This window comes from Dasypus novemcinctus, chromosome 27 (genome assembly GCF_030445035.2).
Source record: "Dasypus novemcinctus isolate mDasNov1 chromosome 27, mDasNov1.1.hap2, whole genome shotgun sequence".
NCBI lineage: Eukaryota > Metazoa > Chordata > Mammalia > Cingulata > Dasypodidae > Dasypus > Dasypus novemcinctus.
In genome coordinates this window covers 1,620,929-1,638,260 of record NC_080699.1, presented here as the reverse complement: position 1 = coordinate 1,638,260, position 17,332 = coordinate 1,620,929, and the positions used below count along the sequence as shown (strand labels likewise).

The following is a 17,332-nucleotide window of genomic DNA, read 5'->3' as shown; positions in this document are numbered from 1 at the left end:
GCGGATTGGCCGCTGCCCCCGCCTCCCGAGGGCAGCGAGAGCGCGGGGGTTTTGCTTCCGGGTCCTGGGGTTAACCCCGGGCGCGGAGGTTTCTGGGAGCCTGGAGTCGTAATGGCGTCTGTATGATCTCCGGGGGCTCCTGCATCGGACCTCAGCCAAGGTGAGCGGCAGGAGGGGAGCAGGTTCTCGTTCTCTTCCGGGAGGTGGGGCGAGAAAGGGAGGCTGGGGGCGGGAGCGGCGGGGCCGGCGGGGCTGCGGGCCGGCGTGCAGGCGCCTCGAGTCGGGCGCAGGTGAAGCGTCAGCTCCCTGGAGACCGGAGTGATGATGAATAACCCGGCGGAGCTGTGGGAAGAGGCGGCGCCCTAGCGACAGGAGACCCTGTTTTTCCCTCTGGATACATGCCTGACCTGTTATCTTTGGAAAATCCAGAGACGTATACCAAAAATAAAAGCTTCCAGTTGTCCTGCATCCCACCGCACAAACTTGCTTTTCCGACGCTAATGGGGTTTCGTGTCACATCTGCTAGGCAGTGTTCTTTTAGCTAGCCTCTCTCGAAAGTAATATAAAGAACGGGCCTGTGATTATTGGTTTCTAAAATCTTTTGAGGTGAGGCTTTTGTCTTTTGAGAATCTATTAAATTCTAACCTACAAAAAATCTGATTTACTTTATGATGGTCGTTGTGCTAGAATAATCGGGTCAATAATATTGTTGGAGGATTTGGCCCATGGAACTGTCATTTGGCGTTTAATCAGCCTTTCTCCAGTTTTAACTTTTCTCCAGGATACTTAGTAACTTTGTTAGTGAGTTTCAAAAGTATTTTTGTGTTTCTGTGGCTACTAGCCTTTTGGCTGTTGTGTGAGCATTCCATAAAGTGAAAACTTAAGGAAGTCTGGTGGCGTAAGTCATTGATGGCAGGACTGCATTTTGCAAGTGCTTGACATGTTGAGTTTCGTAATTTACGTAACAGTCTTAGGAGGACTATCCCCACTCTACAGATGGCAGGACTTAGACTAAGTGATTTCACACAGCCAGGAGGAGGAAACTGGAACATAAACTCAGGTCTTCACTATAGAATTTTCTGTACTGAGTAAGACTTGCCTAAGAAGCTCCATTCCTTGTATACCCTAAGCATCATAACTTACCGTGGGAATATTTGAGAAAATTATTAAGTTTTGGGTAATGAGTCTTGGAAATTATTTCACAAGGTTGGTTATTGATTTAATACTTTAAAAAGTCAGAATGTATCATATTAGAAATAACTTGATACCATTTTTCTTCAAAGCGTAAAAGATGACAACAGCAGCCAGGCCAACTTTTGAACCTGCAAGAGGTGGAAGAGGAAAAGGAGAAGGGGATTTGAGCCAGCTCTCAAAGCAGTATTCGAGCAGAGACTTACCTTCTCATACAAAGATAAAATACAGGTCATAAAGGTTTTCATTTTTTCTTGCTCACAGAGCAAGACTAAGTATTGAACTCCATGGTCATGAGACAGTAGCATGTTTGGGTTATATCATATAAGTTGTCTACTTTCATAGCAATAGTATGCAATAAAATATGTTTAGCCTAGAAATCCTGCTCTCTGATTGTAAACTTTAACATCCCATTCAATAGAAATCCCCGTTAACTAGGAATTTCCGTATATAAGTGGAACAATGACTGATACCTGATTACCTCAGAGAGAACAGATGCCATTAGCCCTGATCAGTATGACATTAAAAGTGTTACAGACATTTTAATCAATCTGCAGCCTTATTATGGGAAGATATATATTTTAGTTTGAGCTTTTTCAAATATCAGAAACATGGCACGGGTGCCTCGTTAGTAGTAACCTTGAGATTAGGTGAATGATCTTGTCTGTTTCCCTCTTTTACTTTATTATTTTTTTTAATGTTATCGTCAAAAAATATAAGAAGTTCCTATGTACCCCTCATTCCCTCTCACTCCTCCCACATCAACAACTCCCCCACCACTGCGGCACACTCATTTCCCTTGGTGAACACACCCCGGAGCACCGCCGTACCACATGGATAACAGTCCACGTTATAGTTTACACTCCCCCCCAGTCCACCCAGTGGGTTATGGCAGGACACATAATGTCCAGCATCTGTCCCTGCAACATCATTCAGGACAACTCCAAGTCCTGAAAACACCCCCACATCACATCTCTTCTTCCCTCTCCCTGCCCCCAGCAGCTACTGTGGCCACTTTCTCCACATCAATACTAAAATTTCTTCCATTACAAGTCACAGTAGTTCCATAGTAGAATATCAGTAAGTCCCTCTTTTACTCTTTAGAGCCTGGAGACAAATGAGGTTGCTTTTGTGAAGTGCCTCCCTTACTACATGTGTTTGTTTAGTAACATTTTTGCCCTGGATTGTTTCTCCTTTAGACAAACTACTCAGGATGCCCCTGAGGAGGTTCGTAACCGCGACTTCAGGAGAGAATTGGAAGAGAGAGAGAGAGCTGCTGCAAGAGAAAAGAATAGGGACCGTCCAACCCGAGGTACCAACACAGCCCCAGACATTAGTCTCATGAGATTACATGTTAGAGATAGTTTTTTTCTTCTGAAACTGAAAGAGATTAATGTATATATTTTAACTACTGGTGTAAGCCGTGTCGCTTTCTTAAATGATTAGATTAGAGATGATATCTGAGAATTGTTTTAGTTCCATCTTTTTTTGCTTCTATATGAGAATGAACAGGTGATTTGGAGATACTCAGTAGCCATCATGTCTGTTCAGGTCAAGGGCTTTCTGATAGTTTACACCAGCCAGGCTTTTTAAGGTCCCATGGTTTCTAACTCACATTTTCCCATTCCTGTTACTGACTATTGGAGAGCATCTAGAGGCATCAGATGTAATATTGTTCTTACATTTCCAGCATACGTAAGCTCTTTTTCCTGAATTTCCTGAGAGAAGCTGTTGACTGTGCTCAGTACTCAGTATGATCCCAGCTGCCTGTGTGCCCACAAGTCTCTAAAATGTTATAAGAATTGTAGTATTTGTTTCAGTAAGCTTCATGATGATTGTTTTTCCCCAGAACATACAACCTCTTCCTCAGTGTCAAAGAAGCCTCGGTTAGACCAGATTCCTGCTGCCAACCTCGATGCAGATGATCCTTTAACAGATGTACGTTCATTTCCTTCTTTTGTCTGTTATTTTTACTGACTGACAGTGCTAAACTCTAGTTCATTTTAAAGCAAAAAGTAGTCTTGTGGTTGACTTTCACGAACAACAAATTTTAAAGAACACATAAGAAAGTAGCCTATTAAAGGATATGTTCCCCTAAAAAACGATTTCATCCGTTAAAACCTGGAGGTTGGGCTGCCGTGGTGTGCAGATGCAGAGGGCACTCGTCACACAGACTGTAAATAGAGTCATATCCACAGGGCTGTTCACACTGAATGCTTCCAGGTGGACAGTGAACTTGGCAGCTTTCTCTGGGCCAAGGGAGGAGCGTGATCTAAGCAGAAGATTTTTAAGGATTTGTATTTCTGTTAATATTACAATTGTTTGACCCTACGGTCTGTAATTAATTTGCTGTTTTCTACATTGGAAAAGTCCGAGTGGCCTTTCATGGGTTGCTTCTAGTTAAGCACATATATAAGCAATTTAATTCTAGGGTTGACTCAGATTGAGTTACTAAAAATGTAATTAAGTAATTATATCAGGAACAATTTTATGAGAGTTAATGACTATATGAGATTCTTTTCAGAATTTAGTACGCTTTTAAAGGTTTTTTAATTACCCTTACTTTGTAGCTTAAAGCTGTTTTGAGCTACGTGAAATGATTTGGCCCCGCAGGGTGACATATCATATACATAGGTTCTGTGTTTCAGTGGAAGGTGTTCCTTTTCTAATTTTAGAAATATATTCACATGTACACTCCCGTGTTCCTGTGAAAGGTACTTTATGCTGTTAAAATCTCTGAAACACATCAGGGGTTGACATTTTAGTAAGTATTCCTAGTCTGTCTTGCGGGGTTTTATTTTATTTTTTTAGTGAGTTGTTGATTTGAATCATCATGTCTGAGTGCAGTTATCTTCTCTTCTAGGAAAGGTTATCCTACCCCTCCCCCCAAAGATGAGTACAATTCCTGTGGGAAAAAATGAGTAATGTGTATTTTCTTTCAAATCTGCTGGACCATTGCCATTCTTTCTTAGGAAGAAGATGAAGATGAAGATTTTGAAGAAGAGAGTGATGATGATGATACTGCAGCTCTTCTTGCAGAACTGGAAAAAATCAAGAAAGAGAGAGCTGAAGAGCAGGCCAGGAAGGTAAACTCAAAATGTTAAATATTTATGTTCCCCTTGTCTTCCCATGCATACGAAGGTAGAAGTTTTTTCAAATTCAAGTGATATTTTCTTGCACTCAAGATTTCCCTTACGGTGACTAGATATTGCAGCACCTGTAGAGCTGTAAATCTGGTTATTTTTCGAACATCTTAAGTCTTCTGGTTATGTTAAAAAATTCTTTCCAAGTAGTGCAGGTACACCTAATATTACTCATCAGATTGTTCTTCATCCATCTATCTGTTCAATGGTCATTTTGTTAGTGTCTGCTAAGTGTCAGAACAACCAGAGATCAGTAGGGAATAGTCGTGGCCTGCAGAGAACTCTGTTGTAACGAGTCCCTCTCTCACTCACCTCCACCCCTTCTTTCTGCATCTGTCTTTCAATAGACTTTATATAACCTAGGGCAAGTTAAAACAGCTGAGACCACAAATTTACACGATGGGAGAGAGACTGTCTAAATCAAAGATAGTTGGAAATATTTTTTGGCTTTTTTTGCGATAATCAGATTTCAATTGGATTTCTCATGTTGGCAGTTTATTTAAAGGGGTGATAGTAAGCTTTCCTTCTGGAAGTCAGAAATCATTTCTTTAGAAGATTAGCAGTACAGGATATGTAGCTTTAATTCAGTGCTGAATGTATAACTTCAGTGCATAGAACTTTATATGGGATCCTGTTAGAAGTGGAAATTGAAACCATTTACTGGATTGATTGACTAGTATGTTACTAGTCAACGTTCCTAGAATAAATACATAAACCTACATATTAGTGCATCACATTTGATTAAAAAGCACTTAAAACATCGCAAATGATTTAATGTCAGCCCTCCCAATAGCTGTACCATAGAATGCTGTTACAACAAGTGCTTTAATTAATGAGACTTTTTATTTGAAGTGTACAGAAAGAGTTAGTTTTGGTTGAAATAGGCATATGTGGCAGGGGGGCAGGATCCACTGTTGCTGATAAAACAGAAAAGGACTCGGTGGGGTCTTGAACTATGCGTGTAGCCAGCGTGGCCACTGAAGCCTGGAGGCCCGCCCGGAGGCCTTTGTTGCTGTTGGCTGACATTGGCTTGGTTTAGTTTTTCTGTGACTTTCAGGGCACTGTAATAGTGGTGTGTCAGTGACAGGTGAATCGTATTTGCTGACTTTGTGAATGAAGGTACTGTGGGTCTGCGGTGCATAACTAAACCTGAGTGAGTTTTAACACATGAAACTAGGAGGCGAGCACAGGTCAGGGCCTCAGCCCTGTGAACCGTGCTAAAAGGGAGCTTGGGTTTCACCATAAAGGGTATCAGGAGCCGTTCAGTTTCAGCAGGAGGATGCTCAGGTTGGATGTGCATTTTAGAAAGGTCACTGGCAGAAGTATAGAAGCTGGATTGGGAAGAGATGGTTAGAAGGTTATTCCAGTAATTTTCATGTGCAATTATGAGAATCTTAACCTGAGTTACAGGCATTGGAATTGAAAGGAAAAGTGAACAAATGCTAACAGAGACACCACGGAAGTAAGATTGACCAGATGTGGTGACTGACGGGATGTGACATCGGAGCTGGCCCCTAGGCTTCTGGGCAGATGCTAATGCCACATTAAGATGTGGATCTCGGGAATGCGGAAGGCTGGACATGCGTAGTGGAGGTGCTGTGAGGTCCGTTTTGAACATGTGGAATTTGAAACATTGAGAGACGGTCAAGCAGAGATGTCTGCCCGCAACCAGAGTGGCTCAGCTTTTTTCTGTGTAAGATTTCATTTGAGCAAAGAAATGTTCTGTTTAAAAAAGAAAAGAGGGAAAAAGACTTGGGGAGAAGTTAATGCTAGGAACCTAGGGAAGTAGAGTATATGGATTGGCAGGCTCAGAGAAGAATTCAGAAAGGAAGTAGGCTTTGAAGACGGGGGTAATATTTAGATGGAAAAAGAAAAGTGTTTTAAAGTACATTTCTCAGCAAAGTTTGGAACAGGAGAGCATAATTCCTGTGATTATAATTTTTATCTAATTTTGAAAATAGTTCTAAAGCATTTCTAATATCACTTGCACACCACTAGAGGGCAGTTGCTCTATTTCTGATTCTTTTGGCTTGCCTAACATCAGGATACATAAAGAGACAAGCAATTTAAATTGACTCTGAGGATGATAACCATTTTAGACAAGAAGGCCTGGAATTTTGTGAGGCTCACGTAATCTCTCTAAATAAATGCGTCGATCCTTCTTGGGTTTGAATGACAGTTTTTGGGTTTTTTTTTTTTTTTAAAGATTTTTGATTTATTTCTCTCCCCTTCACCCCCGCCCCCCAGTTGTCTGCTGTCTCTGTCCAAGCACTGTGTATTCTTCTGTGACCCCTTCTATCCTTATCAGTGGCACTGGGAATCTGTGTTTCTTTTGTTGTATCATCTTATTGTGTCAGCTCTCCGTGTATGCAGCACCACTCTTGGGCAGGTTGCACTTTCTTTCGCCCTGGGCAGCTCTCCTTATGGGATGCACTCCTTGCGCGTGGGGCTCCCCTACACAGGACTCCTTGCGTGGTACAGCACTCCTTGTGTGCATCAGCACTGCGCATGGGCCAGCTCTGCAGAGGTCAAGGAGGCCCAGGGTTTGAACCGCGGACCTCCCATGTGGTAGGTGGACGCCCTAACCATTGGGCCAAGTCCGCTTCCCTGAATGACAGTTTTATTTCTTTCGTTCCTGTTCCTCTTTCTGGCTTACTGTTGCCTGGGTTTTGAGATGCCCCAGAATAACATTTTCAAACCAACCAGCCTATGTGTGAAGTGGATGGACTTTCTGTAAAGGACCCGGTGGTAAATATTTTGGGCTTGAGAGTCATAGGTCTCTGCAGCAACTCCTCACCTGCTGCTGTGGTACAGAAGCAGCCCTAGACAATATGTCAGCAAAGGGGTGCAGCTGTGCTCTGATGAAACTGCATTACAGAAATGAGGTGCTAGGGCTTTGGCCTGCACTTGTTCGTGCATCCTGGAGGTGTCGAGCATTTGTTTCTCAGTGCTGTGTGTGGCGGGCATCTGGTTACTTCAAAGGAAAGGGTCCTCCCAGGCGAGGAAGGCCAGGCGGTGTGCATCACACCTGTTTTACCAGCACCTCAGAGCACCTCGGAGAACTGTCTGTTCATGTTCAGCACTGTGTAATTGGTGAAAGTAAATACATAGTTTTTAGAAAGCTGGTTTAAAAGAAAAAAAATTACTGCTTTTTTTTTAAAAGATACATAAATCACAAAACGTTACAATAAAAATGTAAGAGGTTCCCGTATACCCCACTCCCTACACCGCCCCCATTCCTCCCACATCAACAACTTCTTGCATTAGGTGGTATATTCATTGCATTTGATGAGTACATTTTGGAGCATTGCTACACAGCATAGATTATAGTTTATGTTTAGTTTACACTCTCTCCCAGTCCATTCATTGGGTTATGGCAGGATAAATAATGTCCTACATCTGTCCCTGCAGTATCATTCAGGGCAACGCCTTTTTCCCTCTCCCAGACTTACTGGTATTCTACTATAGAACTGTTGTGACTCTAGCAATGGAAGAAATTGTGTCGTTGATGTGGGAACAATGGCCACAGGAGTTGCAGAAAGCTTACGGTCTAATCAGTGACCTACAGAATTAGTCTGTGTATTTTCCTGCAAATTGCATCTTCTGATCTCCCAGTTAATTGTCCTCAAAAAAATGAAATCCACTGTTCACATTTGGATATTAAAAATAAAGTATCAGTTGTCTTTTTGGAAAATTAGCTTATTTTTCTGGGTGTTCTACTGCAAATAAAAATACTTTTTAAATGACTTCCAGGCATTCCCTTTTACTTTAAGCCACTAAGTCATTGATTTCTGTCATCCCCAAAACACAGCATAGTGGGATTTGTTTTTGTTTTAAGACAGTATGTAGTCAGATATATCTAGAAGTTGTAACTAAGGAGTTAAGTCACTTTATTTTTCTAATTCTGAGGGTGATTTCAGTTAAAAGAAGTTGATGATAAGTGAAACAAAGAATGCTTTAAGTGCTGTAAGATGAGAGGTATAAAAATAAAGTAAATCATAAGAACAAAACAGATGAATCTCAGGTAAACTAGAAGAAATGTACCTTAATATAGTTTTTTACCAGGTAGTATTACTTCAGGAAATATTTCTTGGTTAATGATAACTTGTCATCGATCCTAGAGACACAGTTTACATTATTAGTAACTCACAGTCATGTTTAATCTCAGCTGTGTACAGCTACAGCCTCCTTTCCTTAAAAACATTTTTTTATTACAGAAGTTGTGAGTTTACAAAACAGTCATGCACATGTGTAGAATGTGCACCCCTTCACCAACACAACACACCGTTGTGGAACATGCGTTACAGATTGAGATAACGTCATAGACTGTTACCACTCACCATGGTCCGTAGTGTACTGGGCGTATTTTTCCATACCCCTGTGTTATTAACAGTGTGTCTTTGGCACTGATGCAAGAATACTAGTGTCACTGTTCACTGTGGGCTGTAGGTTATAGTCATCGTATTTTTCCCATGCTTCTCCACATTCCCACCACCCTGCAAAAGTGATATACATCAGTTCTAGTTCAGAGACGGGCACTTACATTTGTACCCTCAACCTCAATTCTCATCCACCTCGGGTTCACTGTGTTGTTCAGTCCCTAGATTATTCTCTAGCTTTCTTTGAGTTGGCATTTACATCCCTAGACTACCCTTTCCAGCCGCAATCCTGTTTATAAACCAACTGCTACTCACTATAATGCCTACAGCCCTTTCCTAAGATAATAAGTAACCTTGCTAAATACATTTTGTGGATATTTAATATGTCCTTAAGTTATTAGAATGTTTATTGGTGTACTGTCTTAAGTAATTTTATATGTACTTCAAGAAATGGAATAAATTTAACTATGCATTTCATGGAATTGCAGAGTTGAAGGTGACTAAGGAATGCGTGTATGATGGTCAGCATGAAATACAACAAAAAGCCCACATTATTTTGTTTTGATAAGTGAGACTTTTCTGATATATGTCTTACAAGCAAAAACCCTAACTTGATGCTTACCTGTTTTCCCTGTAAATACGGCAGTCTTCTTTAGTATGAGCTCTGTAAGTTAGTTAACCCTAGGAATTAATGTAAATCAATGAATCTGCCTCTGTCGTTGACAGGAACAAGAACAGAAAGCCGAAGAGGAAAGGATTCGGATGGAAAACATTCTGAGTGGAAACCCCCTCCTTAACCTCACCGGCCCGTCCCAGCCACAGGCCAACTTCAAGGTTAAAAGAAGGTAGTACACAGCACGCGGATGTGTGCACAGGTTATGAGTTGGATAGCAAGTGTACATTATGTAAACTTCTAAAACCCCACCTTCCCTGGTAGTAATCGCTATTGGATTTTGGAATAGTGGAAGAAGAATGAAAGAAAAGCTTATTTTCAGCAAATGTTTGTAGTACAGCTGTGTTGGCAAGCATGAGGGCCAGTGCAGCGCCAAGCCCTGCTCCCCAGCAGGCTGGCGTTAGGTGTCCTGTCCCTCCTGCCCTCCACGTTCAGAGGTGCACCAGCAGGACTCAGACTTGGCTTGTGGAGGGCTCCCGGGGAGAGTCGCCCTGGCACGTCCCCCGCGGCATGTGTGCGCCATCTCTGCCTTGGGAAGTCCCCTCGAGACTCAGGGCCCAGGGCGACAGGGCTGGTTGTGTGAGCACCCCTGCCCGGCGGCCCCAGGAGGAAAGCATTTGTTCAGCACGAGCCCCGTTGCTCAGCAGCTGGGCAGCGATGGCGGAGCACTGCTGAGAGCCCCCTGCAGCGCCGGCCGTGGGCTTCCTTGCCAGCAGGGGTTTCTAAGGAAGCAAGCTCAGGCCTTCCGTGTTCACTCTTTCCTGCACAGAGTGTGGGGGGGGTGGGCAGGGAGGCTGAATGGGAGAGAAATAGCAAGCTCTGTGTCTAGTACTTCAGGTGGTGATACAGGGAACGATGGAAGCTTACGAAGCGCAGGGTGGGAGGAGGGTCGGCTGGTCCTTGGGGAAGGCGCTGTGGAGCCCTGTGCTGAGCTTCACGTGGGGCCACCGCCTCCCGGCTGGACTGCAGCAGTGTCCCTCATCAGCCTCTCCATCCCACCCCCAAGTTCTCTCATCCTTTCAGAAGGGGAGGCCCCTCCAGCTCCCAGGTCTCACCGCCAGGGTTCTGCCCCGTTTTCACAATGGCCCTAGAGCTGCACTGGCCCCCTCCCCCCCGCAGCAGCAGAGGCCCTGCCCGGTCAGGACAGCATGTGGAGCCGCTTAGTGCTGGGCAGTCGCGCCCTTGAGCACGCGGGAGCACCTCCCCGTGGTGACAGCTCCGTGGTGCACTGGGTGTTCTGGTCTTTACGAGCGTTACATGAATGTTCTGTGTCACTAGGAAACACATTTAGAGTTTAGATGTTTCATTCTTTAAAATTTGAATTAGTAAAGTGAGAAATATTTCTAGGTTAATATGTAAAACAGGTATAGTAAGAGTAAGCCTGAAGTATGTAAATTCTGCTTACTTTTCCTTCTACTCTGTCCTCTTGGGAACTATCTGTTCTTTTCTTCCTTGTAGGTGGGATGACGATGTTGTCTTCAAGAACTGTGCAAAAGGTGTTGATGACCAGAAGAAAGACAAAAGATTTGTAAACGATACTCTGCGATCTGAATTTCACAAAAAGTTCATGGAGAAATACATTAAGTAGTACAGTTTTATGTGCTTGATTATTAAAAGACTGTAAAGTGTAAAGGATCATTCTGGCTTATTTTCAGTTGTTTTTCATTTCGTTTTTTAATCCTGCCCTCCCTAAATTGTGCATTGGCTTCCTTTTTTTTAAGTTCCACAATACCTTTTAGTGATATTTTCTTTGGTAATGGACTTGGGAATTGATTTAACCCAATTTCTATTCTTTGAATGTTCCCAGGCATATGTTTTCTTTTTTTTTAATATGGGAAAAAGGAACCTAGCTTGTAATAAACACTTTAGTAATTTAAATACCAACTCCATGTCCCCAACTTTTTGTTGTAATTCATGCACCTTACAAAATGTCCGTGTTCTAGACACTCATTTGCCGTGTTTCTCTTGAATTCGCCAGAGTTTGCATACTGACGCAGATTCAAAGGCTTGGAGAGTTTAAACTCAACACAAAGCCTTCTGGAAGTAGGGTTTTGTTTGTGTGATGTCTTGGAGAGCATATCCGTGGGAGGTGGGCAGGGGGAGCACACACAGCTGGACTCAAAAGCTGTATGGGAAATGGAGTTTCCCTAAACCTGGGCTGTGGTTTAAGGCTGCCACTTTGGAAGGACGTTTGGGACCGTCCACAGGTAGAAACCCTCATAGGCCCCCTCGGCTGTGAATGGTGTGAGCTTGACAAAGGTGGAGATCAGATTTTGAAACAAATGGCAGGTTACTGACCACTGGCCGCTCATTTGTTTAAATCCCTTTCTCTGAAGACGGTATGCGCTGCCCCAGCGCTTGCCCCACACGAAGCGTGGCCCGGGTTGTGGCCTAACTCGAGTAAGTTACACACGGAGTCCAGGTCTCCACTCCAAGTTCATGCTCTGTTTTCAAACCCAGCTTTTGGCACAAGGAACATAAAGGAAGTACTTGGTCGTTCAGAGTTGAAAACAATGCTCATAACTTGATCAGGACCGTGGAGTTCACACATGATGGGCCATGTACAGGTGCTTTAAAAATACGTGTTAAACGTGCCAGCACAAGGTCCCCGGCTGTTTCTTGGAACTGGGTAAATGTCCCAAAGAGAAGAGCCAGCACTTACAGAAGTGTGTGACTCATACCCAGGGGTCTGAGTTGGGTGCATTGTTACTCTAAGACGCATTTATTTCAGAGTCCCTGTTTGAGCCTGTTTGGGCTAAAAAGGAGATGTTTAAAAGATTCAGGAAAGCTAATTTCCAGGCTTTCCCTTTCCCTGTGACTGAGTGTAAACACCAACAGTCACAGACCCAGCTTTGAGCTTTGTGAGCTTTGAGCTTCACAGCAGGGACGGCTTCCTCGGCCACAACGCGGGGCTCCTTCCCCGCAGGGAGCCTCATGTTGGGGTGCTTGAGGGTCCGCTTTGCTCCTTCAGGGGCCGATGCTGAGTGGAGGAGCCAGCGGCTTTGAAGCCAGGCCCCGGGGGGAGGCCAGCTCTCCTTTAGGCTTTACTCACCACGTGGCTTTCTCTGCATTACTTCATTTTATCAGCTGCTCGTAGGCGTTGTGTTCAGCTGAGTAGGAAAAGTTAAAAAACGAGCAAGTATACAACCTTTCCCAGAGTGGGGCCAGGATTAACCCTGACTGCACTTCGTCTTCATTAGCCCTCTCACCTGTGGAACGAGAGTAACAAGCTTGAGGGAGTTTTGTGGGAATTAGTGAAAGATAAAAGGAGGCACGTAGTAGGACTTCAGACATGGCCTCTTCCTACCTGCCCTGGCAGCCCGTCGCAGGGACCGGCGGAAGGTTTGGGAGCTGTTTTGTCCTGCCATAGTGCCTTGGTCCCCAGGCTCGGCTTGGGCAGTAGTGTGGCCTGGGCAGGGATTGTTCAGTCACGAGGATTAGAAACCAAGGCACAGAGAAGCGAGAAGACCTGGGTGTATTTGAAGAATACTTAGTTGAAGAATACTTAAAAAGCAACTCCTTGCCCGGCTCTTTCTCTTCCTCCATTCATCTGTCCCACCCCCTGTACACACCTAGGGGCCCCCCAAAACTGGAGGTCGCGCACTCGTGAGCCTGGCTTTCCTGGAAGGGCGTCTGGTCCGGTTCTCTATGGCCAGTGGAATCTCTGTACCCGGGTTCCGATTCCTGCGACAAAGCTGGGGAGGAGCCGCAGCCGGGCCCCGGGTGTGGTACCGCGGTGGGCAGGGGCAGTCGAGCAGCCGGGGGCGGGGGCAGGTGGGAAGAGCGGCGGCGAGGCCCTCCCTGCCTCCCCCAGGACAGGCGCCGCCGGGCCGGGCTCTGCAGGCCGGGAGCCCCCCGACGGCCCCGCGGGAGGACGCCTGGGCAGGAAGGCGCCGGGACACCAAGGAACCTCAGCGCTTGGCGACGGCCGAGGCCACGCCCGGACCTGCTTCCTCCTCGGCGGGGTGATGACACAACTTCCTGCGACGTGCCGCGGGGGGAGCGCGCACCTGTCACGGAACCAGCAGAGGCCCCAGGAGCAGGGGCCGTGCCCTCGTCTTCCTCCACGTTTCCACCAGCTCCAACGTGGAAACTGAGGTGGCCGCAGGCTGTCCTCCCGCCACCCCTGGTGCATCCCCAAGTGGTCACTAGCCAGGGTTCCCGCCCCTCCCCAGGCCGACAGCAACCCGCCGCCAGGAAACGGTGACGCCCAGGACGTAGGTGGCCCTACAGGGGCGTGTGGGTCTCGTGGCCTGGCCCGGAATGCAGCCAGCCCGGTGTGGCCCATCCAGTCAAGGTGACCCCTTGGGGCCACCGCCCGGGTGTAGCACCTACTGAGCTCCCGTCAGCCGGCCCCGGCCTCGGCCGCCTGCCCCGCACCCTCCTCCACGCCTCTGAGACTGGTCGCCACGGCCTGTGTGTTGGTGACGCCTGAGGGCCGTCCCCAGGTCCAGCCTGCCAAACAGGCAGCTGCACCCCTGCTCGTTGCTGCCCCCAGGGCCTGCCAAGCACAAGAGCTACCAGTTCACGCAGAGTCACACCTGCTTAGCCCAACTTTAGGGCAGCAAATGGACACAGAAAAGAGACAGCAAATTGGAACAAACCACAAGGTGGGGGAAATCAATCAATCAATCAATCAACCTTTTTTAAAAAATGTAAGCAGCTAGACTATGGCTGAAGAACGCCAGCTTATGCTGCCAAATGGAGGACAGAAGTACATTTAGATTTTAATCTCAATGTGGAGTCTACGTTGAAACTCTTTTTCATTGCAACAGTTGACATTTTCCAAAAACGGTCAAAGTCGTATTTCCAGTTGCATGTGTTTTTCCAGAGTCTTGCCACTGGCCATCAAGTGAACCTGGAAGCTGGGTATGGTTTTGGAACTACCTTGGCAAGCAAATGTGGTAGAAGGGACGCTGATAACTTGCAAGGCTGGGCCAGAAAGGTTGGCAGGCTTTCTGGAAGGTTCTCTCTGGGTTGGGGTGCCCCCTTTGGAACCCAGCCCTGGCTGTGGGGAAGCCCCTACAAGTCCCTGCAGAGCCCACGTGCTCCCCTGGAGAGGAGCCCAGGGCCCCGGCACCGACCACCAAACACCCGCCAACGAGCCTTGGATGATCCGCGCCCAGCTGAGGCGTCGGGTGTCATGGAGCAGAGGCTGCCGCCCTCTTGCCTCGTCTACACTACTGCCCCTTCGCCTCTGTGAGTAAAAATGGTGGCTTTATGCCTCCGTGTCCGGGGGATTTGTCCCGCGGCCATGGCGACTGAACTTCCACTCACAGACATGCTTCAACCAGCCGTCGGGGACGCCCCCTTGAAGAGCATCGCCCTTCTCCAGCGTCTTCTGAAACTCGGTTTTCTCGGGCCAGTGTCCCGGCGGACTCTTCTCTGACTCTGAACTCTTGCCTTTGCTGAGCGTCCCGGGCTGGGCGCCCCGGTGGCTCCTCTGCGAGCGCAGTCAGGCTGCGGGCTCCGCTCCTCCCCACTTCCCCGAGGACCTCACCGGGCACGCCCCGAAGCCGACGGGCTCCTCTATGACAAGCCCGTCTGGGGGCCCTGCCTGCGCCTTCTGTAACTTCTCACCCACTGGAAGTCGTTTTCACCACACAGGCTGAAGTCTCAAGCTCCAAACGCTGCTTTTTTGTTTGGAGTGGCCCCTCCACCCTGTCCACTGATCCTCTAGGAAAGCTGACCCACCACAGCCTTTGCCCAGACAAAATCAGAGGCCCCTGCGCACAGCGAACACCTGGTGCAGCACAGCCTGGTGTGGCCCAGTCAGGATGGTTGAGGGCAGGTGTGAACCTTGACTGGTCACTTAATTACAAGCTGTGTGACTGCGGACAAGATGGGTGTCCCCATCTAGACAACCAGGATAATAACACTGGTCTCTACGTGTTGTTGGGGGAATAAAATAAGGTATAGAAAGTGCTTCTCCATGAGTGGTACAGAGGAAGTGCCGGGAGAGAAAGTATTACCTCCACCACCATGACCACGGCCACCGCCACCTCCAGCACCACCATGACCACAACCACCTCCACTAACACCATGACCACCTCCGCCTCCACCACCAACACCATGACCACAACCACCTCCTTCTCCATGACCACCTCCACCACCATCACCTCCACCACCACCACCGTGACCACGACCACCTCCACCTCCACCACCTCCACCACCACCACCTCCACCACCACCACCGTGACCACAACCACCTCCACTAACACCATGACCACCTCCGCCTCCACCACCAACACCATGACCACAACCACCTCCTTCTCCATGACCACCTCCACCACCATCACCTCCACCACCACCACCGTGACCACGACCACCTCCACCACCACCACCATGACCACAACCACCTCCACCTCCACCACCTCCACCACCACCACCATGACCACGACCACCTCCACCTCCACCACCTCCACCACCACCACCATGACCACGACCACCTCCTTCTCCATGACCACCTCCACCACCACCACCATGACCACAACCACCTCCACCTCCACCACCTCCACCACCACCACCTCCACCACCACCACCATGACCACGACCACCTCCTTCTCCACGACCACCTCCACCACCAACACCATGACCACAACCACCTCCTTCTCCATGACCACCTCCACCACCACCACCGTGACCACGACCACCTCCACCTCCACAACCACCTCCATCTGTGGGAAACAAAGGCATGTTGTTTCCATGGGAGCAAGTTACTTCCTTGACCACTGAGTCACGCTGTCTCCATATACGTGCAGGTCATAAATCTAGCAAAGAGATGCGTACATTCAGGTGGAATGAGGACTAGGTAGAATGGGACAACCTGGGCAACAAGATTTATGGGTATGCTTTCTCAATAATATAATAGAACATTGAAATTTTGTACTTTGAATTATAATCGTAGCTTTTGATCCATTGTGTTACACAGGTTGAGGTAATGGGAATAGTTAGCTAGGATAGTTGCTGGGTCTCAAGATTGCTTGGGGTATATAAAGAAGCCCCTGAGATTAATAAACTTGTCTGATGAGCTTGAGGCTTCAATGCTCTCAGATCCCCTGATCCCAATCTCTCTTTGTCTTTCATTCCCGATAACCTTTGGGTTCTGCAACTCTGGCGTCTACCACCATCACCACCTCCACCATGACCACAACCACCTCCACCATGACCACGACCACCTCCACAACCACCTCCACCACCACCATGACCATGACCACCTCCACCACCATCGCCACCTCCTCCATCACCACGACCACCTCTACCATGACCACAACCACCTCCACCTCCACCATGACCACGACCACCTCTACCACCACAACCACCTCTACCACCATCACCACCTCCACCATGACCACGACCACCTCCACAACCACCTCCACAACCACCTCCACCACCACCATGACCACGACCACCTCCACCATGACCACGACCACCTCTACCACCACAACCACCTCTACCACCATCACCACCTCCACCATGACCACGACCACCTCCACAACCACCTCCACAACCACCTCCACCACCATCACCACCTCCACCATGACCACAACCACCTCCTCTGGAGACCTGGACACCCAGAGAGACTCAACCGCGACTACTACAGGCTAAGGGGGTTAGAGCGCACCCGCCAGCCTAACCTCAGTCGGCACAACCACTTCAAAGAGGCTTGATGTAGTAAAACCGTGTTGGAGAGAAACAGAAGCACAGGGCCAGGAGTGCCTTGACCATGGCACTGGGCGGTGCTGTCTGCTGCCAGGAGCTCCTTGACCAGCGGTAAACACCAGCCGAACAGAAGACACAAGCCTGCTGCCCCGCGGCTGAGAGCCTCCCCTCTAGGGTGCACTAGCTGTCAGCAGCTCCTGGGGTGCAGCCCAGCACCTCCTGCCCCCTCCCCCCGGCCGCCCCTGGTGCTCTCAGCCCCACGACCCGGCCCCCGGAGCCGCCTC

The 17,332-nt window shown here is 47.7% G+C and overlaps 1 protein-coding gene and 1 pseudogene across 1 annotated transcript; both read left to right on the top strand.

The window, feature by feature from the left end:
- The first annotated feature begins 57 nt into the window (after window positions 1–57).
- On the top strand, window positions 58–11,018 carry CWC15 (CWC15 spliceosome associated protein homolog). Its single transcript, XM_004452723.5, has 7 exons — window positions 58–160; window positions 1,284–1,422; window positions 2,391–2,503; window positions 3,041–3,129; window positions 4,164–4,277; window positions 9,440–9,558; window positions 10,845–11,018. Exons 2-7 carry the CDS (start codon window positions 1,292–1,294, stop codon window positions 10,972–10,974), a joined length of 696 nt encoding a protein of 231 aa, XP_004452780.1. The 5' UTR covers window positions 58–160; window positions 1,284–1,291; the 3' UTR covers window positions 10,975–11,018.
- Window positions 11,019–15,429: 4,411 nt separating this feature from the next.
- Window positions 15,430–15,933, top strand: LOC139437717 (uncharacterized; annotated as a pseudogene).
- The last annotated feature ends 1,399 nt before the right edge of the window (window positions 15,934–17,332 follow it).